Source organism: Hemicordylus capensis, chromosome 4 (assembly GCF_027244095.1).
Source record: "Hemicordylus capensis ecotype Gifberg chromosome 4, rHemCap1.1.pri, whole genome shotgun sequence".
In the NCBI taxonomy this organism is placed as follows: domain Eukaryota; kingdom Metazoa; phylum Chordata; class Lepidosauria; order Squamata; family Cordylidae; genus Hemicordylus; species Hemicordylus capensis.
In genome coordinates this window covers 300,171,296-300,194,727 of record NC_069660.1, presented here as the reverse complement: position 1 = coordinate 300,194,727, position 23,432 = coordinate 300,171,296, and the positions used below count along the sequence as shown (strand labels likewise).

General features: G+C 45.0%; 2 protein-coding genes and 1 long non-coding RNA gene across 11 annotated transcripts in view; 2 read left to right on the top strand and 1 right to left on the bottom strand.

Annotated features, from left to right (window-relative positions):
* The first annotated feature begins 14 nt into the window (after positions 1-14).
* Positions 15-16,160, top strand: DSCC1 (DNA replication and sister chromatid cohesion 1). Its single transcript, XM_053244131.1, has 9 exons — positions 15-292; positions 3,019-3,187; positions 6,278-6,412; positions 6,744-6,834; positions 9,283-9,421; positions 9,940-9,992; positions 13,717-13,871; positions 14,958-15,106; positions 15,860-16,160. Exons 1-9 carry the CDS (start codon positions 123-125, stop codon positions 15,966-15,968), a joined length of 1,170 nt encoding a protein of 389 aa, XP_053100106.1. The 5' UTR covers positions 15-122; the 3' UTR covers positions 15,969-16,160.
* On the bottom strand, positions 15,523-22,750 carry LOC128322597 (uncharacterized). Its single transcript, XR_008305805.1, has 2 exons — positions 22,486-22,750; positions 15,523-16,225 (listed from the first exon to the last, which is right to left on the bottom strand). It is a non-coding gene; the product is annotated as an uncharacterized LOC128322597 (long non-coding RNA).
* The window catches only part of TAF2 (TATA-box binding protein associated factor 2), a 112,909-nt gene continuing 112,149 nt past the window's right edge, over positions 22,673-23,432 (top strand). For 3 of the 9 annotated variants that reach the window (XR_008305798.1, XM_053244106.1, XM_053244109.1), the window contains exon 1: positions 22,682-22,914. The gene's annotated coding sequence lies outside the window, so the exon portion shown is untranslated. The other 6 variants (XR_008305799.1, XM_053244113.1, XR_008305800.1 and 3 more) reach the window with 4 other exon arrangements.

The window sequence follows — 23,432 nt, the reverse complement described above, 5'->3', positions numbered from 1 at the left end:
GCCCACCCTGGGTCACATGATACAGCCTTTTTGGCGCGCTTTTAGAACCGCTCGCTCTTCCGTTGCCATAGGAGACGCTGCTGGACCTGCCTCTTGTCCAGAACGAAGCCGGGCCACCCACGATGCGGAGCCGCGAAGAGGTAGAGGCCACGTTGCAGGTCGCCAAGCTAGACCCAGTAGAGCTGCTGCCCGCTGTGCAGTGCCTCAGCTTCAGCGCTCAGGCCGACGCCGCAGACTGCTGCCTGCTACAGCTGGAGCCGGACCTTTGCGCCGCGCTAGAGGCGGGGGGAAGGTAAGCGGTGCGCGGCAGCGCCCTCTAGCGGCCGGCTAGCGTGTAATACGCTGGCTTCGCATTCGGTCTGTTTGCTCCACAGCGCCCCCGGCGGTTGGATCCGCGCTTGGCATACTTGAACTCGGCTGCACAGTTCTTAGCTCAGACTTTCAAATGCATCCTTTATTTTGAAGCGTTGAAAACCATTCATTCGCAACAGTTTAAAATAACAACAGTTCTTAAATGTTTTGGGATAAGGCTTATCTTGAGCCCTGTTCATACATTATGTTCAACACACATGTACACTCTGTGTATGATGTCATACCTGCCAACATTTCCCTCTTTTCTCATTCATCTGAATGGGAAAATAGGGGCATGTTGGCAGGTATGCACATATGGATCTGGATGCATATACAGCTGTTCACACAATATGTTCAGTCCATGTAAAGGTAAGGTGAAGTGTGCTGTCAAGTTGATTTCGACTCCTGGTGCCCATGGAGTCCTGTGGTTTTCTTTGGCAGAATACAGGAGGGATTTACTATTGCCTGTTCCCACACAGTATGAGATGATGTGTTTCAGCATCTTCCTATATTGCTGCTGTCTGATATAGTACCTGTGGGGATTCAAATCGGCAACCTTCTGCTTTCAAGTCAAGTATTTCCCGCTGCGCCACTTAAGGTGACTCAGTCTACGTACACTAATACGTTTCCTATCTGTAGGAAATCTGTATTTGAGGAGGCTTGTACCCAGGTTCACTATTATAATGAACTGTATTCACATAAAAACACAAGCATGTGTACTAAAGTGCCTGTGTGTGTATTTATTTATTTATTAAAATTTGCTTATATACTGCCTCCTCCAAAAACTCTAGGTGGTGAACAACAACAATGCCAATAGCAATTTTAATAATAATAATAGTAGTTGTTTTTAAATGGCAAATGCCTGGCAAAACAGGTGGGTCTTAAGAAGGCCCTTAAAAGCAGCCAGGGAGCGGGCTGAATGAATCTGGGGGGCAAGTACATTGTAATGGAAGTACATTGTAATGTACATGGTAATGTCTGGCTAGAGATTAGAATAGCTGTAGCTGTTGTTATTTATATAGCACCATCAATAATACCTGGAGAATGATAGGTAGGAAAAAGGAAGATGGATCTTATATGCCAAGTTTTCACTGGGGTGGGGGGCGGACATAAGAACAGCCTTGCTGGATCAGGCCCAAGGCATCCTCATCCTCATCAGTCCAGCATCCTCTTTTACATAGTGGCCCACAAGATGCCTCTGGTATGTAAGAAAGGATGGAGATAGCCAAGGATGCATGCAAGCAAATGCCATTTAACAGAGTGATGTAGTGTTTAGAGTAGGGGTTTCCCAACTTGGGTCTCCAGATGTTGTTGGACTAGAACTCCCAACATCTCCAGCTACAATGACCAAAGCTAGTTTGTTGCAGTCCAACAACATCTGAGGACCAATTTCGAGAAACCCCAACTTAGAGTATTAGAGGAGAACTGGGAAGATCCATGTTCAAATCCTTGCTCGGCTACAAATCTCACTGGGTGACCTTGGGGCACGCGGCTTAGCCTACCTTACAAGATTGTTGTGAGGATAAAATGCCCGTGGGAAGAATCACATACACCACCCTGAGCTAAATGTAATGTGTAATACATATTTAATATTGATTAACGACAGTTGTTCCTTTATGGGAATAACAAAGGGTGTGGAGAGAGAGAGAGCTGCTGTTCACATGCTTGTGCCCTAGCAAGACCCACAGACTTAAGAAGGATTTACTCCCTAATTAGTGTGTTTAAGACTTCAATCTTGGGCTCTAATCCTTTGCAAGCTTCCCTGAAAGTCAGCCCATTAAACACAGTGGGATTTACGTCCAAGTATAAGATTGCCATGCACAACTTACATGATGCAATAACGTGGTCTATATACACTTACATGCTATACTGAAATAGCAAAGGCTATGTTGTGACCAGCGTTTCCTCTAACAAGGATTCCCAGAGGTTGTTGACTACAACTCCCAGAATCCCCAAGCAAAGGCTATTGCAGCTATGGATGCTGGGAGTTGTAGTCAACAACCTCTGGGAATCCATGTTAGAGCCAACACTGGTTGTGACCTGTCTTACTGCCTGCCTTTCAACCCTGATGATTCTGCAGATGATGCCAAGTATTTTGAACTGGGGCCCAAGAGGCTTGTATACCACGTGACTGCAATTAGCAAATGGAGAAATAGGGCTTGACTTCTTAACACAAACCAGTCAAATGTGCAACTTGTACAGATAATGTAGTAACAGTATGCCTAGTATTTATTTCAGAATGGCATGACTTTTCCCTAAACTACAAGACAGATGCTGTGTTTATATTCTTCTAAATACTGGTATATTGCATTTAGAAGAAGACAAACACAGCATCTGTCTGATCATTGTTTTTTAAAATCATACCATTCTGAATTAAATGTTGCTCAGGCTGTTGCTGCATTTGAGTTTGTGTATAATTGGTGGTGATCCTCTTTATTTAGCAGGGGGAGAGTAACTGGCCCTGTCCACCCGCAGCACAGGACCTCCAGTGACTGTTGCTGGTGTCTTTCTTATGTTTCTTTTTAGATTGTGAGCCCTTTGGGGACAGGGATCCGTCTTATTTATATATTATTTCTCTGTGTAAACCACCCTGAGCCATTTTTGGAAGGGTGGTATAGAAATCAAATTATTAATAATAATAATCGTAAAAAGTGTGTTCTTTTGCAGCCTTGTGATCCGTGGAGACAGAGATGAGCATGCTGTACTCTGCAGTCAAGACAAAACCTATGACCTGAAAATAGCAGATACCTCTAACACTTTGCTTTTCATACCTGGCTGTGTAACTCCAGAGAAGCTTCGTGCAAACAAACCTTCCGCTAATGTTATTCATACCCAGGTATTTGTGTGTGTGTGTGTGTGTGTGTGTGTGTGTATGAGAGAACATTCTCTGGAGCCAATCACAAGTGACTATCCTTGAAAAAGTAGAAGAATTTAAATATCATCCTTCCAAGGAACACAAGGCTGTGTACAATGGGATAATTCAGTATTACCTCACAACATCTCTGAGGTAGGTTAGGCTGAGAGAGAGTTCCCCAACCAGTTCCTTGGTTTTGTTTAGTTTTCCTGGCTTTCGGGCTGCTTTTCCTGCCAGTTCAGATGGGCGGGTTACCCCCAGAATGTCTTTGCTTTCCCCTTTACTTTGGCTTATTTGTGGAGTCACCTCAGGACCATTTGCTCTTCCTGAGGGCACTTGCTCTTTGTCTGTGGCGCACTGTGGTTTGGACTGCCTAGACGGCTGTGTTGGTGGAGGGATTCTTCCCTCTTTGAAGCCAGGTATTGGAGCAGATGGCATTTTCTTCCCTTCCAACTCCATGGTTCTGCATTTAAGTTGCTTTGGTACACGTCTGAGTTGGAAGGTAACAAGAGATGGCCTTTTTCCATTTGAAAGTTGCCATTCAGGTGACAGGGCCATGACTGAGAGTCTTTCTATCTCTATATCTCTATTGGGCAAACCCTGCTTGCCTGGCATTTGGTTCCCACACAAATGGCCGCCTTCTTTTGGAAACAGAAAGTGCTGAGAAAACAGCATTGGAATCTCTTGGTGTTGTTGACTTGTCGTCTTGTTGCCTACTGCGCTGTACTGTACAGTGAATAACAGACATGCATGCACAACACCAGCAACAGCCAACAAAGAGATGCTATGCTTTTCTGAGGGAAGGCAGGATGTCTCAAGAAGGCAATTATTAGACCTCTTTTAAAGAAGCCTATGTTGGATCTCTCGGAGTTAGGCAATTATAGGGCCGTCTCCAACCTCCCATGGCTAGCCAAGGTGATTGAGAAGGTGGTGGCATTTCTATTCCAGGGAGTTTTAGATGAAACAGATTATGACCCATTTCAAACTGGCTTCCGGGCAGATTATTGGGTGGAGACTGCCTTAGTGGGCCTAATGAATGATCTCCAACAGGGAATTGACAGAGGGAGTGTGACTGAGTTAGTTCTTTTAGATCTCTTGGCTGTTTTCGATGCCATCAACCATGGTATCCTTTTAATATAATTAAAACATGGTATCCACCCAATCATCTGAGGGGATTGGGTGTAGGAAGCATTGTTTTACAGTGGTTCTGCTCATACCTCTCAGGTAAATTTCAGATGGTATCGCCTAGACATTGTTGCTTTGCAAAGTGAGAGCTTTTATATGGTGTCCCTCAGGGCTCCATTTTGTCTCAAATGATTTTTAATATCTACATTAAACCAGTGAGGAAGATCATCAAGGGAATTGGTGCAGGATGCTATCGGTACACTGATTACCCCCCCCAATCTATTCTTCATGTCAGCTTCATCAGGAAGTGGTATTAGCATAACTTCTCTAAATGCCCGCCTGGGGGTAGTAAAGGGCAACCGGTACACCTGTTCAGTCAGGCTGTTAGTTGAATGTTTACTGTCTCACTCATTAAAATGATTTTTAGATGAATTCTGTATATATTTTGATCTTTGTTTTACTTGAATTTTTGACTTGAGCCTTGGGATTTTTGTAGTAGACGGTATGCAAATATATTAAATAAATAATATGCTGGGTTCAGTAGGGTATGTTGCTCTCCCCTATCTAAATATAAGAGAGCTACCATTTCAAAAGGTAGCCTGACCTTTTAAAAGTATGAAAGGGGGAGAAAATGGACCCAAGGACTTAAGAGGAATGGCACACCCAAAGGGTGGCAGTCTTGATATGCTGGTTAGGAGCCCTAATGGCACATTATGTACAAGTGTACACAGGTACAGTTACTCGCACAATATGTTGAACACAGGTTCAGCAGTACACTTCCTATCTGTACCAAGCATTTGAGGGGCCTGGACCCAGGTTCACTTTTAACATGCATGCAGCTACAGTCCCTCTCTCTCACACACACTCTCACACACACTTGTGCACTCATAAAACATAATTTATTTATCAGTTCATTTCTGTACCGCTTTAAATGAAAATAATCCCAAAGTGGTTTACAACATAGTTAAAACAATGCACAATTAAAATATAAGTTAAAAGTACAAATATTAAATATAAAAATAATATATCTCTATTTAAAAGTTTAAAAACCTATATAGCACACACAACACAAAGCAGCAGCAGTAAAAACTGTACTCTCATATAAAAGCCTGGGTGAAGAGCCCTGTCTTTATTTGTTTTCTAAATACTGTGATGGAGGCTGAGGAGCAGATGCCAGCCAGGAGAGCATTCCAAAGCCTGGGGGCAATGACTGAGAAGGCCCTGTCCCGCGTGCTCAACAGCCAAGCTTCTCTCGCCATTGGCATGCAGAGCAGAGCCCCCTCCAATGATCTTGTCAAGCTGGCAGAAAGCCTTGGGAGCAGGCAGTCCTTCCGATATCCAGGACTCAAACTGTTAAGGGTGGGGTTAATGGTCAAAACCAGCTCTTTGAATTGGACCCAGAAACAAATTGGTAGTCAGTGCAGCGCTCTCAGAATGGTTGTAATATGATCCCAACAAGCAGCTCCATATAAAATCCTAGCTGCTGCATTTAGCATTAACTGCAGTTTCCGAATATTCTTCAAGGGCAGCCCCACGTAGAGCGCATTACAGTAATCCTGACGTGACTAAGGTGTGGGTGACTGTGGCCAGATCTTCCTTTTCAAGAAAGGGACATAACTGGTGCACTAGCCAAAGCTGTGCACAGGCACCTCTGGCCACCACCTCCACCTGAGGATCCCAAAGCCGGGCCGGGTCCAGCAGTACACCCAAGCTGCGCACCTCCTCTTTCAAGGGGAGTGCAACCCCATCCAGAACCGGTTGAGTCCCTTCATCCTGACTGGCTCTCCTACTGACCAGCAGCACCTCCATCTTGTCTGGATTCAGCCTCAGTTTAATGTCTGACTAGGGCTAGGGGCATCCTGCTCTTAACACTGGGAATGTTGCTGATGAGTAAGTGCCAAATTCAAAATTAGTCTTGGCAAATTCCAATTAAGGTTCTTACTGTAGATTGCAGGCTTTTCGAATAATTACTGGGAACTAAGACGATGCCGACCTAAACTAAAGAAGCTCAAGAAACTTCTCATGGAAAATCCTTATGAAGGACCAGACAGTGGGAAAGAGAGAACTATGAATGAGTTGAAGGTAAAAAAAAATTTTTTTTAATACAGTGCAAAAATACAATGCTTTTCCACTCCTGGAAGTGAAAAGCAACTATTCCTACAGATATGCCCTTAGTGACACATGCCATTGAGAATGCAATTGCCCTTATCTCATCACACATCCCTGCATTCTGTTTCTTAGTCATGCTTGAGTGTGATGGAAAACTGGGGGAGTGGGGTAGAGTGTTGGGAACTGGCTTTTAAAAGAGAAGTTATTATTAATTTACTGAGTAACATAATCCTAAAATCCAGCAAGGGTATTAATGACCGTTTCATACTCTTCTCCCCCCCCACCCCTGTTTTGCCTTCTACAGTACACAACAGAAGACTTGCTAGATCAGATTCAAGCAAGCAAAGAAGAAATAATGCATCAGCTGCAGGTTCTGAAAGCCTGCCAGATTGAAGGTATTTGTCTGTGTTCCTCATTTGGGCAGCTTAAAGCAGGCCTGCTCAACTTAGGCCCCCCAGCTGTTTCTGGACTACAACTCTCACCATCCCGAGCCACAGTGGCCAATAACCAAGGATTATGGGAATTGTAGGTCAACATCTGCAGGAAGGCTGAAGTTGACCAGCCCTGACTTAAAGGGTGCCATGCTTAATTCTACTTGTCAGGCTCTTGTGCTGGCTACCAAAGGGGCAGGTCAGTTACCGGCCTGTGCGGCGGCTGGAGGAGGAGCCGCAGCATGTCCGGGCCTGATGGAAGTTGGCAACCCTCGCCCCCTGAATACAGGGAGGGCACGGCAAGAGGAGGACAGCCTCTCGGGGCTGGACCAGCATGGCCCCACAGGCTGACACTTAGTTATGACGGCAGGAGGGCCGTCCCCATCCTTCTGCTATGGCGCTGCATGACAGTGCCAGAAGCGGGCCTGGCCCAACAAGACGGCCACACGGGAGGCTGCCTGGAGAGCTAATGGGCTGGCAGCAAGGCTAGTATGGGAGGGGCCAGGAGGAGAGGCTCGGGATTGCCCTGAATGCAGGGCATTATTTAAGGGGCGTTTGGCCAGGGATTTGCTGGTCAGCGGAGACAGGAGCTGGCAGGCCCTGGAGGCTCCTGGGGAGGGGCAGGGCAACTTCTCTCCCTGACAGGTGGAGGAGGACCACGGTGGCTGACAACCCCCACCCCCACCCCTCGGAGGCCTCTCTCCCCTGTGCAGCAGGCTAGCAACGATGGGGGTGGGAAGCCGCCATGTTGCACTACTGTATTGTGACTTGAAAGGTGTCTAGAAGAGGCAGTGAATTAAAACTGCTTGCAAAGGTTCTCGGAAGTATTTCCAATGTTTTGGCACTTATGTGAACTTCTACCAGAGCTCGTATAGCCTCTTGTACATCCTGTCATCTTGACAGAGTCGGATGGCACCGTGTAGGCCATCTGGCCCAGCCCCCCGCTTGATGCAGGAAAACCAGAACAAGAGCGTTCCCAACAGATGGCTCATTGGCCTCTGCTGGAAGAGCAATTCGCAGCCTGTCATTGGTTTCGTTGTTAAACTCCTCCTCCTGTTAAAAGGTTTCTCCTAACGTTCAGCCGAAAGCTGCCCTCCTGTAACTTAAGCCTATTAGTTCTAGTTCAAAATCCTAGCAGAGAATGTTGACTGACCACAGAATTTCCAGCGATTGTAGAGAATTGTTTTATACAGTAAAGTTACAAAGAAATCCATTCTCCATACTCTAGGGTTTTTGACTCCTCCATTTAAAATACTCTATCTCGGATAAAAAGCCAGCTCTGAGCTCCTTGGAGGAAGGGCAGAATGATAAAAATGCAATACTTACATAAGATAAATTATTGGGCTTTGTGTGTCTGTCACAGAATACGTATGAAAAGCCCTACTGGATCAAGCCACGGGCCATTGTGCTTCACACAGTGACCAACCCAGTGCATCTGAGAAGCCCGTAATTGGGGCGGGATGAGGGCAACATGCCATCCAGGTGCTATTCCCTAGAACCTGGTGTTCAGGGGGCATGCCCCCTCTTATCCTGATGGAAATAGACAGCTGTCAAGGCTAGCATCCATTGATAGCTCTATCCCCTATAGATTTGTCTAATCCTTTTTCAAAACCATCTAGATGGGCGGCCATCACCACATCCAGCAAATTCCATAATTGAATTATATGTTGTATAAAGAAGTACTTCCTTTTGTCTGTCCTGAATCTCCTAGCATTTAGCTTCAATGGATGACCCTGGGCTCTAATATTATGAGAGAGGGAGAAAAACGTTTCTCTGTTCACTTCATCTATACTGTGCATTACTTTAAACTCCCCTATTATTTTTTTTATTTTATTTATTTTTACATTTATATCCCACTCTTCCTCCAAGGACCCCAGAGCAGTGTGCTACATACTTGAGCTTCTCTTTCACAACAACCCTGTGAAGTAGGTTAGGCAGAGAGAGAAGTGACTGGCCCAGAGTCACCCAGCTAGTTTCATGGCTGAATGGGGATTTGAACTCGGGTCTCCCCAGTCCTAGTCCAGCACTCTAACCACTACACCACGCTGGCTCACATTATGTCACTCTTTACCTGCCTTCTTACTCTCAGTAGTGCAGCCAGGAAACAAAGCTATATAGACAGGGTAGATTCATCAAGTCTTCCAGAACAAAGAAAACAACCTTTAAATCTTGGACATGGGTTTTGTGGTGGTGGGTTCGGAGATAACTTTCTCTGGACAGTGCTGCAAAGGATTTCTGCAGCGTATGGACTCTCCACTATAATGATCAGTACTTTGCTAGTATATAATATATGCCTAAGGCAGCAGACCCCTTTAAAAAAGTGTGGAAGTTCATAGCATACCTTTACACTTTACAGAGTTCTAACTTGGTTTCTGCTGGCTGGTGACTTAAACCTTGTTCTCTGCTTGGCAGGTTATTGGAGGATTCTAGACTTTGATTATGAGATGAAGCTGTTGAATCATGTGACCCAGCTGATCTATACGGAGTCCTGGTCATTCAGCAAGGTTCCTTTAAGCATCTGCCTTCAAGAGCTTGAACCCTTGGAGCCTAAGTAAGTTCTCTGCTAATACTTATCAAAAACATAAGGAAACATTTCAGTCCAGAATTCTAGGACTCATTCCCACTCTGGTTCTGTTAGACAAAACAGGCAATCTAGACCATTAGAACTTTCAGAACTGCACAGTTCAAACTTGGTAAGTTTTTCCTCCTGCTCTCATAGCACTGAAGAATGTGGTTGTGGAATGCAGTTGAAATTGGTAGAAAACGTTAATGCAAGCAAGTTCTGACTTGCCTCTGCTACAGCCCAATGCAATGGAGTACAGCTGTGAATCCACATAAAGAACCTTCAGAAGACCTCTCCTCCTGCTTCAGAGCAACTTAGCACTGTGAACTTGCAAGTAGTTCTATAGATGTGCTATATACTCTCGTGATTATAAATTAAAGAGCAAATGTTTTGGTAAACCAGAAGAGTTATAAGGATCAACTAAGGTGGCCAGGTTCAGGCCAATTTCTGTACCATGTGGGGATTAGTTTTTTTAAATACTAAAAGTAGATACATGTTTTTTTCAGGGAAATGATAGAACACATTCTTGTGAGTTATGGAAAGAAATACAACAATGAAGGTAAATTATCCCTGTGAATGCATATTTAATAATAAAGCACCTTAAATAAGCAAGCACTATACAACTGGTACAGCAAGTACATAATACTTGGTAGTGGTGTGCGTGGTTCGGTTCGGGGGCCATAGGGAAAGCCGCCGGACCGGTCCGGCGGTTCGGAAGGGCGGGGGGTGTCACTTTAAGGGGTGGTGGTAGTACTTAACCCCCCCTCCCGCCGCTCTTCCCCCTTTGGCGCTGGTGCATTTAAGAATCTTCTTGGGGCGGCAGAGTTCCTCCCTGCCGCCCCTGCCCCCATCGTTGTCGGTCAATGCAGAAGAGCTGGCGGAGCACATGTGCCCTTCATGGCGCGCGCGCTTGTCTGCGCCACGGGCGCACGCCCGCAACAGAGACGAGCGCACGCGCCGCGAAGGGCACATGCACCCCGCCAGCTCTTCTGCATTGAAGGCATTGACCGACGACGACGGGGGCAGGGGCGGCAGGGAGGAACTCTGCCACCCCAAGAAGATTCTTAAATGCACCAGCACCGGAGGAGGAAGAGCGGCCGGGGCGGGGGGGAAGTACTACCACCCTCCCCCCTTAAAGTGACACCCCTGCAAGTGCCGGACCACGCTGCAACTGGACCATGCACACCCCTAATACTTGGCAAAAGTAGCAATTTTTGGCCACAAATGAACAGCAGGAGGATACATTTTGGGGTCAAATGAGATGTGATCATGGCAGATCTGTTTATTTAAACCTGTGCTCTGCAGCACAATTGCTACCATATAGATCTAAATCCCCTTTCTATAAAAAATTACCAACATATATTGGGGATGGGACTGTAGCCCAACAAAATGGTAGAGCACCTGGGTTACGTGCAGAAGGTCCCAAATGGAATCCCTGGCACCTGTAGATAGGAATGGGGAAGCCCTCTGGGCAATTCAATGGGTAACAGAATCAGGCATGTTACCATTTTTTCAGGGGCTGTGGCCATAAGCAATCTTTCAAGCTTTTTATACCTACTGCCAAGAGACCATCTCTTACTATAAGACTATATTTTTTACAAAACTCTTAAATATTATATTGTCTGAGATTATATTGTCTGAAACATACAAAGTATATCAGTAACTGAATCTGAAATGATATCCAAAAATTCTGATTCCATTTCAGAATTGTGTTTCAGACTATATAATACTTTTACAAAACCCTTAAATATGGCCTTATTGTAAGAAAAGAAAGATCATGCCGTCGAGTTGGTGTCTACTCTGGCTTAACCACCGAGAGACAAAAATTTGGGCGGTGTACAAATTTGAAAAATAAATAAATAAATAAATACTCCTGGCGACCACAGAGCCATGTGGTTTTCGTGGTAGAATACAGGAGGGGTTTACCATTGCCTCCTCCCACGCAGTATGAGATGATGCCTTTCAGCACCTTCCTCTATTGCTGCTGCCCGAAATAGGTGTTTTCCAAAGTCTGGGAAACATACCAGTGGGGATTTGAACTAACAACTTCTTGCTCTCTAGGCAAGTCACTTCCCCCGCTGAGCCATTAGGTAGTTCGGCCTTAATGTAGGAGGTGGGCATATATAATATCAACCTGAAAATTTGTTTATGGTTACAGTAATTGGGAAAGTGGCAAAATGCCTGATTACATTACCCTTGGAATTGCCCCTTGGCCTGAAACTCCGGAGAGCTGTTGCCAGACAGTGTAGACAATACTAAGCCAGATGAACCAAGGGTCTGACTCTGTATAGGACAGCTTCCTATGTCCCCATCAGAGGAGCTCTTACCCCCAGACCTTTGGGCGCTAGCCTGTAGCCTCCCATTCCTCACACCACGGCAGAGCACGAGGCATGCGGCTGGCGGGAGGGGCCACGTGACTAGAGCGTGAGGTGGTTTGAGGTGGCCATTGCTGGGATGGAGGTAGTGGGATGGAGTCATATGAATGGTGGCGGCGGCAAAGGAGGCGGAGGTGCAGGGCCCAGCTCCCTCCCGGTCAATGGATAACCTTATGCAGAAGGCAAATTGCAAAATCCAGAGCTGATCCGCCAACTGGAAGGGCTTTCATTGATCTATCTTGCTTTCTTTCATTTGCCTGTGGAAATGATGAGAGGGAGAGAGACCTGGGATGGAGCAGGGAGCAAAGACGAGCTGGGCAAGGATGGATTACTGCATAGGCAATAGAGGCAATTGCCTATGGCAGCAAATCCTGTGGAGCAGGGGGAAGCTAAATCTCTTTTCTTTTAAAACTGCCGCTGCACAGTGGCAGCACGGCACGTGTGCACAAACGCCTGAAATCAGGGTGATCTCTGTAATTTGAGAGGAAGGTGGGCTCGTGTGAGGAGCTTTCTTGCCACCCTCTCCGCCACCAGCCCCCACCCCACCCGACCTGTCATAATTTGGCTGGCGAGCGAGCCCATGAGGAGCTTTTGCCGCCATGTCGCCGCTGTACGGTGGCAGTATTAAAAGGTTTTTTTAAAAAAAGAACTCACACACACACACACACACATACCCCGCCGCCAAGCGCTTTACTTGCAAAGGGAACCTTGCCACTGGGGCGGCAAATCTTTGGCTGCCTATGGGCAGCAAAAAGCTTAATCCACCCTGGGCAGGGAACGTTCTCTCGACCCCCTCCTCTTTTTTCCCTTTCTTGCAAAGTTGCCCACATTTGCGGTTGTTCGCACAGCGCCAGCTGCCTGCCTGCTAGCGTGGGAGCGCTGGTGCCCTGGGTCAACCCGCAGGGTCTCTATTTCTTTCTGCAACGTGGAGGGATTGTTTGCATCGATTTTTGCAAGTTGCAGAAGTTCTTGTGGATCAGCCTGTATTCTTTTTTGTTGTTGTGCCTGTCTGCAGACAAACAAAAACAAATCCCCCAAGCCCTTCAGCAAGCAAAACCACTTGCTTGATCAGCTGGCATCTTGGTTCCTGCTTCGCCTGCTCCGGTCTACCTTCTGTGGGTCACATGTGCTCTTTTGCAGAGCAGTGATCCCCTCTTTTGCAATGCAAGGCGCAGAGCGGCGGCTGCAGCAGCAGCAGCAACTACTGCTGAGTTTTTGTTCTTCATTGCTGGGTGCCCCTTATTTTAAACAGGATCAGAAGGTTGGGAAAGGTTTTGACGGGGGAGGAAGCACCCTCCTCACAAACATTCCTCTGCCCTCTCAGTGCCCGCAGTTCAGCCCTGAGTCAGTGGCCTTGGCTTTGGCGACGGGGCTGAAGAATAAAGTAGGTCGCCCCCCTTTTTGCCTTCTTTCTCCCCTCCCGCGACTTCTGTCCACACGCGGCAGCCCTTCAGAGGCATTAGGACTCCCACAGGTCCCTCAGGCCTAGTCATGGTGGGGTCTTGTGGCAAGGAGGGACCTCCAAAGCTCTTCAGGTCCAGGTGCCAGAATCACCTAGGTGTGCCACTGGTCCCCATGCCACTTAAATATTTATATCAAACCACTGAAACCCAGACCTGCCCCATGTGCTTTCCCCTAGCCTCAGACAGGAGACAAACTCAAGGGAGGTGGGGTTAGCACTCCCTTCTTGCAAACCCCCTTTGCTCTAAAAATTGAAACACACACTTCTCAGTGGTTATTAGGGCATGCTGACTTGGGAGGGGTATCAGAGTGAACATGCTTAGGATTGCTCTGTAAAACAATTTATCCATCTCTGCCCTATCTGCGTCATTCTTAAAGCAACTGGGCGTACTCTAAAGGGATTCAAATGTGCTGAATCCAGTTGTGTGTTTCATCCTTTTATATTAGGTGAAACTTTCTTTGAAATGAATGAAGAGAAGATATGCAGAGCCACAGCGCAAATGCTCTTGCAAAACGCAGTTAAATTCAGTCTCTCAGAATTCCAAGAAGTGTGGCAGCAAAGTGTTCCCGAAGGAATGACAACTCGGCTGGACCAGTTAAAGGTAACATGAGAAGTAATCTTACACTCCATCAGAACAGGTGTGGGATCCCTCCTCTCCAGGCAGGGGAGGCCAGTGTCTGCTAGAGGCGAATAACCAGAGGGGATGTCTGCCTTCATGTCCTGCCTTCACCTCAGCCTCACAAGCCTTTGACCCAGGCCTTTTCCCCTCCCCCTTTTTTCTTTTGGGCCTAATACTGTTATGATGATTGGTAAAAAATATTATAAGGACGTGACAAAAGCAAAGAGATTAGCACCTCCTTGTAATGTGACTGAATTGTGCAAATCAAGTTAAAGCAGTTTATTTTTATTTTATTTTTATTTTTTATTTTTTATTTTTTATTTTTTTTAATTTAACATATTTTTATACCGCCCAAAACCTAGGTCTCTGGGCGGTTTACAACAAAAAACAGAAAAGTTTAAACATTAATTAAAACAGATAAATGACAACAGAGAAATTAAAACATTGGTTAACATAAATGACAAAAATTTAAAACATTACAACAATTTAAAACCTTAAAACAATATTTTAAAATAATGTTAAAACTATTAAAACAGTATTTAATTAAAAGCCTGGGTGAACAAATGTGTCTTTAAATATTTTTTTAAAAGTAGCCAGACGAGCCAGTGGCAACTGCAGACAGACCTGTCCTGATGATCTCAATAGGCAGTGGGGTTCATGACCAAGAAGACTTTCTCTTAAAAACTGATGAGCTAAAAGAGAAAGTACAGCATATAAGAATGGCAGTAGCCACTACTGACCAAATGCCACCACTCTCCACTTTGAAACCTGCAGTTCTTTGTGGGTAATTTGAGCCTGTTTAGTTTTCCTTGCCCTGGAACTTGGTGGGTTTTTTGTTTTGTTTTTTAAAGAGTTGCTTAATTTCCCTTTAGCTCGGATATAGTCCTGCTTTTTCTCATGTGTCTTGGAGTAAGGAATGAAATGTATCTTATTGTTGTTGGTGTGTCTGTCTATTGTGTTGGTAGTTGTCCATTTTGGGGCACATGCTGGGGAGTTAAACACCAGATGCAAGTTTGTATTGATATGATGGTATAGTTAGCACGCTTTTCTACATCTTATTTATTCCAGGGTTTGGCTCTTGTAGATCGGTCCTCTAGACCAGAGACCATCTTCTTGCTAAATGTCGAAGACTTGCCAGAAGAAAACCAGGAACGGTTTAGCAGCTTATTCCACATTAGGGAAAAGTGGACAGAAGCTGATATAGCTCCATATATACAGTAAGTAGTGCACAGTAAGAGCCCACTCCTTTAGGTTTATGGCATCTCAGAAATGCTGGGTTCCCGCTTCCTTGGGTATTTATCGCCATTCGTATCTGTACAGCTGTGGTATCATGGATTGGAATCAACCACAGCATGTTTTAGCAGTAGAGATGGTTACAAACTGATAAACTGATAGAGATGGCAGTAGAGATGGTTACAAACTGATAAACATGTGTATTTTAGAAGAGAAAGGGACATGATTTAGCAATTGATTGAATCTGAGATGTAAAGGAAAGGAGTAAAAGATGAAAGCCAAGTTGTGGGCATAGAAAAAAGATAACTAACAGCACTCTGTCAGTGGAGACAAAGTGAACTTCTTCCACAATAATTGACTTATCTGTATACAAAACATTGTTAGAATCGTACTAGCAGTCTTGACAACATCATAGTTCCCTTTATTAGCTTCGCACACCAATTGCAATGCATCACTTTAACATACAGCACAGCTTTCAGATTTCTCCTTGTTTTCAAAATTCTGTGTGGCTTTCTCCGATTTATCATTTCTCTTGGCATCCCTTCCCACCACCTTTGTTCTGTGTTTCCACTGCCTTTATTAGACCCAAGGCATATGCTGGTTGATGCAATATGTTGGAATAACTTACTGATGGTTCCATAATTATGTATTTTTGTACTTGAAATAACTTGAAGCAGTTCATTTTGTTTTTGAAGAGCTTTTAAAGTTACACAAGGAGTATGTCTTCTATCTTGCAGAGACTTGTGTTCGGAGAAGCAAACGACCGGTGCTTTGCTGACAAAATATGCTCGTTCTTCAATGCAGAATGGAGTCAAAGTGTATAATTCTAGAAGACCCTTTTTGTAAGAAGAAACTGACTTAAGAGCTGGAGATACTTTATAGATTAAGTGGTGGCTCAGATTTGTGGTGAGATTGCTGGGCTTTTACAGCATCACCAATTTCTATATCGTGGTTAAATTTCCAGGGACGAGCTGTAAAGTATGTAACAATACTAACATGCATTGGGATTCTTTAATAAAATTGTGCAGATAGCGCTGATCTGTCTGGGAAAAGTTCAGAATATAGTAGAGGAATACTTTCTTCCAGCCCCCTTGGACACGTACCTGTAATGAGTTAAAAATTCATTTGTTCTTAAAGCTGTGTATTGTAGAATTTCAGAAGCAAAGTTATATTCTTCTTGGGCCTCTATGTGGCAAATATATATACTTGTATGGTAGAATGAATACGATGAATATTTATATACCGCTTTTCAACAAAAGTTCACAAAGCAGTTTACACAGGTAGAAATTTGAAAAGAAAGGACAGAAATAAACAAACATAAGATAAACTGCAGCAACAGCCACTGTATGGACACTCTGCTGGGGATGGATAGGGCTAGTTGCTCTCCCCTTGCTAAATAAATAAAGAGAATTGCCACAAAGGTGCCTCTTTGCTCAGATAAGCAGAATGAGCTGTAGATTAGACAGAAAGACCAATCTAAGGCAGTAGCATAAGACAAGAGGCTCATTTATCTGCTTCCTTCCTCTAAGAAGTGTCTGAATGTGTTCTTGATAGTTTCCAATCCTTTCTGGTCAGCTGCAATGATCACACATCCACTGTTCCCTTTCTCCACTGAGCTAATGAATTAGGTAGGGTAGACTGAAAGACTGTGGCTCACCTAGTATTGCTGAATAGGAATTTGAACCTCTGTCTTATTCTGGCACTCTATTTTTACATTGTGATGGCTCTCTCAGGGTAGGTGATAATGAAATGTCAGGGATGGGGGTTTGTTTTGCTAAAGGGCATGACCCAATGTGTAGATACTTGGTTGCAGGCTGGAATTAGCCTATGAACTTCCAGTTTGGAAGTTACAGTTTGCTAGCCTATCCAATACATAACTAAAAGTAAGTGCATGCATGTCCCTTCTCCCTCTCGGTCTCATTCCACTCTACCTACTCGGGTGGAGGGTGGAGTCTCTGAACTGCCCTTAGCACTACTTCAACCATGGGACCAGAGAAGTTAAACATTCTGCTTCCCCTGCACATAAGTATGTTGAATGGCTCACTGGGTGGAGCTGGGTCATCTATGCCCTCTCTTTCAATTGTGTGCTGGGCAGGTGGGCGAATGGTGTACCCTCAGTTGGCCCTCTGTAGTACATTAACAAAATCAACTGCAAAAACTAAGCTTCTCCAAAGTGTAGGCACACTTTACAAGGGGGAGTTGTCATCCCTTATCTATGGAATGATGTCGCTTGCTTTTTCCAGATCTCTCTGCAAAACCTGCCTCTGCAAAGAGGCCCTTGATGACCCTTTAGTCGTCATACACTACAGAAATGAAATCTAAGTACATGTAACTGAACTTTTGTGTGGTCTTCCTAATACCACGGCCTCAGTCAAAATCAACATTGGGAGCTTCTCTGGAAGCAGATATGTCCTCCTTTTGCTTATGATACTCAGCAAAGTACCATGCTGTTATAGAAATAATTATACTGGCAGTCATGCCGCAATAGTTAAGATGAAGAGTGTTTTCAACATTCCACCATTATAAGCCATGAATGTTCTATTGCTTATAATATCAAAGATACCCACCCAATCCCTCTGAAAACAGGCACACATCAACTAGAAGTCAAGAGGCACCACTCCTGCAAATTTGATGCAAAATGACTGAGATACAGCAGTTTTTATTAGTCTTTAACTAATAAAAAGGGGTCAAAATATTGGCAAGCTTTTCTCACCACAGATAATATATACATATTTAGCTTACTTTCCAGTAGGCTTATGATATCACCTGGCATTCCGTGTGTCCCCCACCTATCAACTTTGCAATGCCTGCTCTGGACCACTAAGAACCAAATCAGGTACAGCTGTGGGGACACCTCAGTGACATAGTTTGTGGTGATGTCATCTACTTCCAAGATGGTGGATGTGTGAACGTTTGACGTGCAAGTGGGCTAACTTGTGGACTAACTGATTTGAACCAATTTAGGTACAATTGTAGTGAGTAACACACAGGGACACCTCAGTGGTGTAGTTTGTAATGATGTGATCTATCCCAATCCAAGATGGCAGACACATGAACATTCGAGGTGCAAGAGATCTTGTGGACCTTGATTTGTACTAAATTTAGTCCAGTTGTAGAGACAGTGAAAGGAAAGTAGGCTGATTAGTTTTTACTAAAACAACTTGTTAATTTATTTTTAGCATTCCCCCAAAATTCAGGTCCACACAGTACTGGTGCCTTTTGCTGGTTTGAAAAACATCAGCCTGGTGATTTTTGAGTAATTCTTGTTCAAAATCCCCATAACAACATGGGAAATAACTAAAGGAAAGTTAGCTAAGAGCATAACTGAATCTGCCTACTGAGAATTCTGAAGCTAAAGTTGTGAGGGGCAAGTCCTGGTAATTTCTAGCATATGACTTCCTGCTTGTGAACATAGGTGCCTGATAAGCATGGTCTATGAGCACTCTGGCACTTTATATAGTTAAAGAACCATTCCTCCCCTTTCCTTTCCTTTCATGGGCTTTTATTTTCTCACTCTGCCCCCTTTCTTTCACCCCACCAAAGGGTGGAAGCAAAGTCCCTCAGGAAAGCTTGGAATAACTTACTAGAAAGTAAACCCTTTGATTTCATTGGAGCTTACTTCTAAGTAAACACACTTAGGAAAGGGTGGAAGCAAAGCCCCTCAGGAAAGCTTGGAATAACTTACTAGAAAGTAAACCCTTTGATTTCACTGGAGCTTACTTCTAAGTAAACACACTTAGGAAAGGGTGGAAGCAAAGCCCCTCAGGAAAGCTTGGAATAACTTACTAGAAAGTAAACCCTTTGATTTCACTGGAGCTTACTTCTAAGTAAACACACTTAGGAATCGGGACTAGGCTAAGGTGTGAGCAATTATCATCAGCCTGGAAAAACGTCTGGGACTAAAACTGCCTATTGCACCCAATACAGGTTATTTGAGGACTACATCTGTATAAGTGACATTTTAGGGAAGCACTGTGCATTGTAGAGATGCACCAGGCAGACATTCATCAGGGGCATCTCTAGCAAGTGATTGGGGAAGCTGCACCTGTTGAATGTCTGCCTGGATGCATCCCTTGCTAGCCCAATGTCTGCATGAAAGACCAAAGCAAAGTGTGGGTGCATGGAGCCTAATTTCTAAAGCCAACATAATATACCAGAGTGTACAATGTCCTTTACAGCTTCTGTTGTGTGGAAGTTATGATGGACACCCTAACTTGTAATTTCCATGCTTTTTAGAGCATGAGTGAAGTGTAAAACATCTTAATTCTCATCTTAAACTGCAGGTTTTTGGATGACTGATACTACTCTATTAGAGGGGAAATGAGGTTGTAAATATGCCCTCACCCCCGCATTAGTTCCTAATATCCTTTTCTTAGAGATGCTCATCTGTGTGTGGTTATGATCAGTATAAGACCTACATGTTTTTTGGAGACTTTTTGCTTTAGTCTTTTCTCTCTCCTCAAAAGGAAATATGTCAGGGAAGTATCCTGCCGCCCAATTTGAAAAGAACAAGGAGCCAGCGGGGAAAGGGGCGGCAGGGAGGTATCCTGCCGGCCAGTTTGTAAAGTAAATACGGCGCCGGAGTGGGGAAAGCGCGGGAGGGGTAAGTAAAACCTCCCCCGCCCTTAATGGAACCCCCCACCCCAATCCTTCCGAACCGGACTGCCCCGTTTCCGGACCGGTCCGGAGGCCTGTAGAATGGCCTCTGAATCGGTCCGGGCACATCACTAATGCTGAGCCAAACTGCAGGCCACTGCATCACTCTGGTAGCTGCCGCTGCCCTGCCGCTGGGGTGTGTGCGTGCAGAAGGACTACTGGCTCACACACACACCCCACCCCCAGCAGCCATCCCCTTGGCCTCACAGCGGCTGGAATTGGAATTTTAAAAAAACACAGAGGGGCATTGGATTTTTAAAAAGAAAACACGGAGGTTCGCAGCAGGAGGAGGCAAGCCAAGAAAAAAAGGCCTCACAAGGCCATATGTTGTGCAGGCCAGGAAGGGACATGTGTTATGTCCCAGTTAGTCTATAAATTGTCAAGAAGTTATGTGAATCCATTGGGGCTTGTGTAGTCTTTTGTTTTTTTCTGCAATGCACTCTGGCCCAGATCTGTGGGTTTGGGGTGAATGATCAAGAAGATGTATGGTTCTTTTTGGAGTTCTGTAGTCCTCCCCCCACCCCACCCCACCCCACTTCACTCTGGCCCAGACCTATGGGTTTGTGGTAAAATGTATATATCTGGAAAGGATGGTTACTTTGCAGGGGTGGGGGTTAAGCTTATTAGGTCCAGGGTCCCAAATTACCTAGCTGCACCTCTGCACACATCACATTTCAGGCAAGCAGAACTGGAACACATCAAACCTGGGAGACAGCATTTGTGTACCCTGGGCAAAGATTGAAAATTGTGTCCCCAATGAAAGTATGAAGTACACAGTTTTATCTCTCACAACCCGTTCCCAACTTCTGCCTGAGATTGTCTGCCCAACTTATCATCAACTTTTGAAGTTGGGCAGAGAATCTCAGGTGAAAATCAGACAGAAGATAGGAATGATAAGTTGGCAGGATCAGATGATGCCTGCCAGGAGCATGCAGTCCCTGGGAACCTTCAGTTACTGTCTGTCTTGCAAGCGGTCATGTGAACCATGATATATAACGTCGCAAATTGCCAAATATCTTTGTGGTACCGTCAGCTGAAAGGCTCTGGGTCTTCATTTTAATGCCTGCGACATCAAGCATCACAAAATATATGCCATGGAGGGAGGAATGTTCTGATATTAAAAATATGTTTAGAAATAGAACAGTGGTGTTGGAAATGTAACTCACATTTAGATTCATTTTACCATATGTGGTAGAGTTGCGGTAAAGCTCAACAGTTTTGGAAACCAATTCATATGAAAATTGAACAAATCTCAGAAGATTCTCTTCCTTCGAGAAATTTTTCTTTTAAGTATGATAAAGCCTTATATTCCCGCCAAATCAAACGAATTGTGTTTATATATGATTACAGCAGCTAGGATTATATATGCATCTAACTGGCATACTTTGGAAATTCCTTGCTTAAACAACTGGTTTTTGAAAGTGTGGGACTATGCTTCAGTTTCAAAAGTCTTGGCTTATGTACATGGTATCTCTACCGAATCATTCATGTCTGTTTGGCAACCCTTTATAAATTATAATATCCGTTATGGTCAAACTTTGTTCCCATTTTCTGGATTTGACTTATAGTGTTTTCAATATGTAACTTACAAGAAGCTGAATAGATTAGATTTTACAGTTTTAAGAGTCTGAATTTCTTTTGCTTTGTCTTGTTTTAGATATGTTTTTCTTTACTGCTGTAATTAATTAGAAAAATGAGGTTTTTCATTACAAAAAATGATTTGTTTTGTATTGTCTTTATGGTGATTTGTCTTTGTCTTCTTTGGTTTACATCTCAATAAAAATTTTAAAGAAATAGAACAATGATGACAATTGTAAATTGTGCCCCCCCTACCCCATCCCCCTTATGGGTACCACCAACAGCACTTGTTATTCCACATCTGTCACTGTGAGGGCAATATCCTCTGCCTATAAATCTACACCACTAGCCTAGTTGGTTTTAAAAGGAAATTAGATAAGAACATGAGAACAGCCCTGCTGGATCAGGCCCAAGGCCCATCTAGTCCAGCATCCTGTTTTGCACAGTGGCCCACCAGAGGCCGCTGGAAGCCACAGACAAGAGTGGAGGGCATGCCCTCTCTCCTGCCATTACTCCCCTGCAACTGGTACTCAGAGGCATCCTGCCTTTGAGGCTGGAGGTGGCCCACAGCCCTCCAGGTGAATTCATGGAGGACTGGTGGATATTTTAAAGCTATTAATCATGACGACGATGTTACCTTCGTGCACAGAGATGATATGCCCCTGAATACCAGTTGCTGGTGAGCAACAGTGGAGGAGGACTCTTTGACTATATGCCTCAGTTTTGGGCACCCTGGAAACATCTTGGTCAGTCACCGTGGGAAGCAGAACAATGAACCAGGCGGATCTTTGGGTTGAGCCAGCTGAGCTCGGGTTCTCTTCTCCTTGGATTGAAAACCAAGTTCCAAATCCTCTCTGAACGTTTAGGTGGCAACAATTTTAAGCAATCTTATCTGGGAATAAGCCGGCACTTGCTTCCGAAGACACACTGGGCAGCATCGCTCAGCCCACGCTGTCGCGAAGCGGGAAGAAAAGCAGGATTCTTGCACGTTTCAGTGTGACTATTATGACGCCAGGCTTTAAAATTAATTAAGAGAAATTAACCCTTTTTGTAAAACCAGGTTGCTATTCATTGCTTTCACCCTGGCAGAATGCACTGCGCCTGCGTACCGGCGCGAAATTATTCCCACCTTCCAGCCACCATCTTCAACCGGACGTGAAACATTTCCCACTATCAGGCAAATCGGGCAAGCCATCCTGACCAAATGGGCATGCGTGCCGTTTTGCGAGGGGAAGCCGCCCCCTCCTTAGTGCGCATGCGTACCGCTTGTCAGTCGTCCTTTAAAAATTGGGTCAGTTCTCTTATTTTTTTCTCAGTTTTGCACTGGCTTTTTCCTTGGGTCACTAGGTGGGCCAGGCTGAATACGAAACTTAAAAATATTTTTTTTTAAACCCGCATACGTTCAAACGGAAGCCGACGTTGACCTTTCAACCCGCGACGGGGGTCAAAGGTCACTAATAAAATGGCCGCCGGGCTCGCTGATGCCGGGCCCGGGGTAATGTACGGAAAGAGCCGAGGGGGAAAGCGCGCCGGCTGTGCGCCTGGCAATAGGTCCGTGGTAAGCGGGTTGCAGAGCGAGTGTGAGAATTTGGTTTCTCTCCGGGAGCTTCCCGCCCAGACCGCGGCAGAACCAGCGCGCCTCTCCAGCTCAGTCGGGAGCTCTAAGGAGGAAGGGAGGGAGAGGTCTGCCCTCCCTCAACCAAGCTGGTAGTGGGCAGGAACGCTGCTTTTCTGGGCAAAGCCCCGCCCGTAGCTGCCTGTCAACAAGCGACGCTCCTTTGGCCTCGGGAGTCAAAGCTCGTCTCCTGGACCTGGAAGATCGCTGCTGAGTGCAGAGCCGCCTTCTTCTTCGGAATAAGCCCGCCTTTCTTAGGCTTCGGACCCCGCTTTAAGAGTCCCGGGAGGAGCCTTTCCTCTTCTCTGAGCCTGCGTGGAGCCCCGCTGCTGCTGCTGCTGCTGCACGCCCCACTTTGAGCCGCACACACCCTCTGATGCACAAGGACCCTTTTTCGAGTTGTGTTAGGAACCCGGGGTGGGGGCGGGGAATGCTCCATACCTCTCAAAACAGTCGCTCAG

What these genes read in the sequence shown, in the direction of transcription:
- DSCC1 (XM_053244131.1), top strand. Translation starts at nt 123, where the DNA reads ATGCGGAGCCGCGAAGAGGTAGAGGCCACGTTGCAGGTCGCCAAGCTA. An exon ending in GAACTATGAATGAGTTGAAG is followed by an intron (nt 6,413 to 6,743) that starts GTAAAAAAAAAT and finishes TGCCTTCTACAG; the next exon opens with TACACAACAGAAGACTTGCT. An exon ending in CTTGAACCCTTGGAGCCTAA is followed by an intron (nt 9,422 to 9,939) that starts GTAAGTTCTCTG and finishes TGTTTTTTTCAG; the next exon opens with GGAAATGATAGAACACATTC.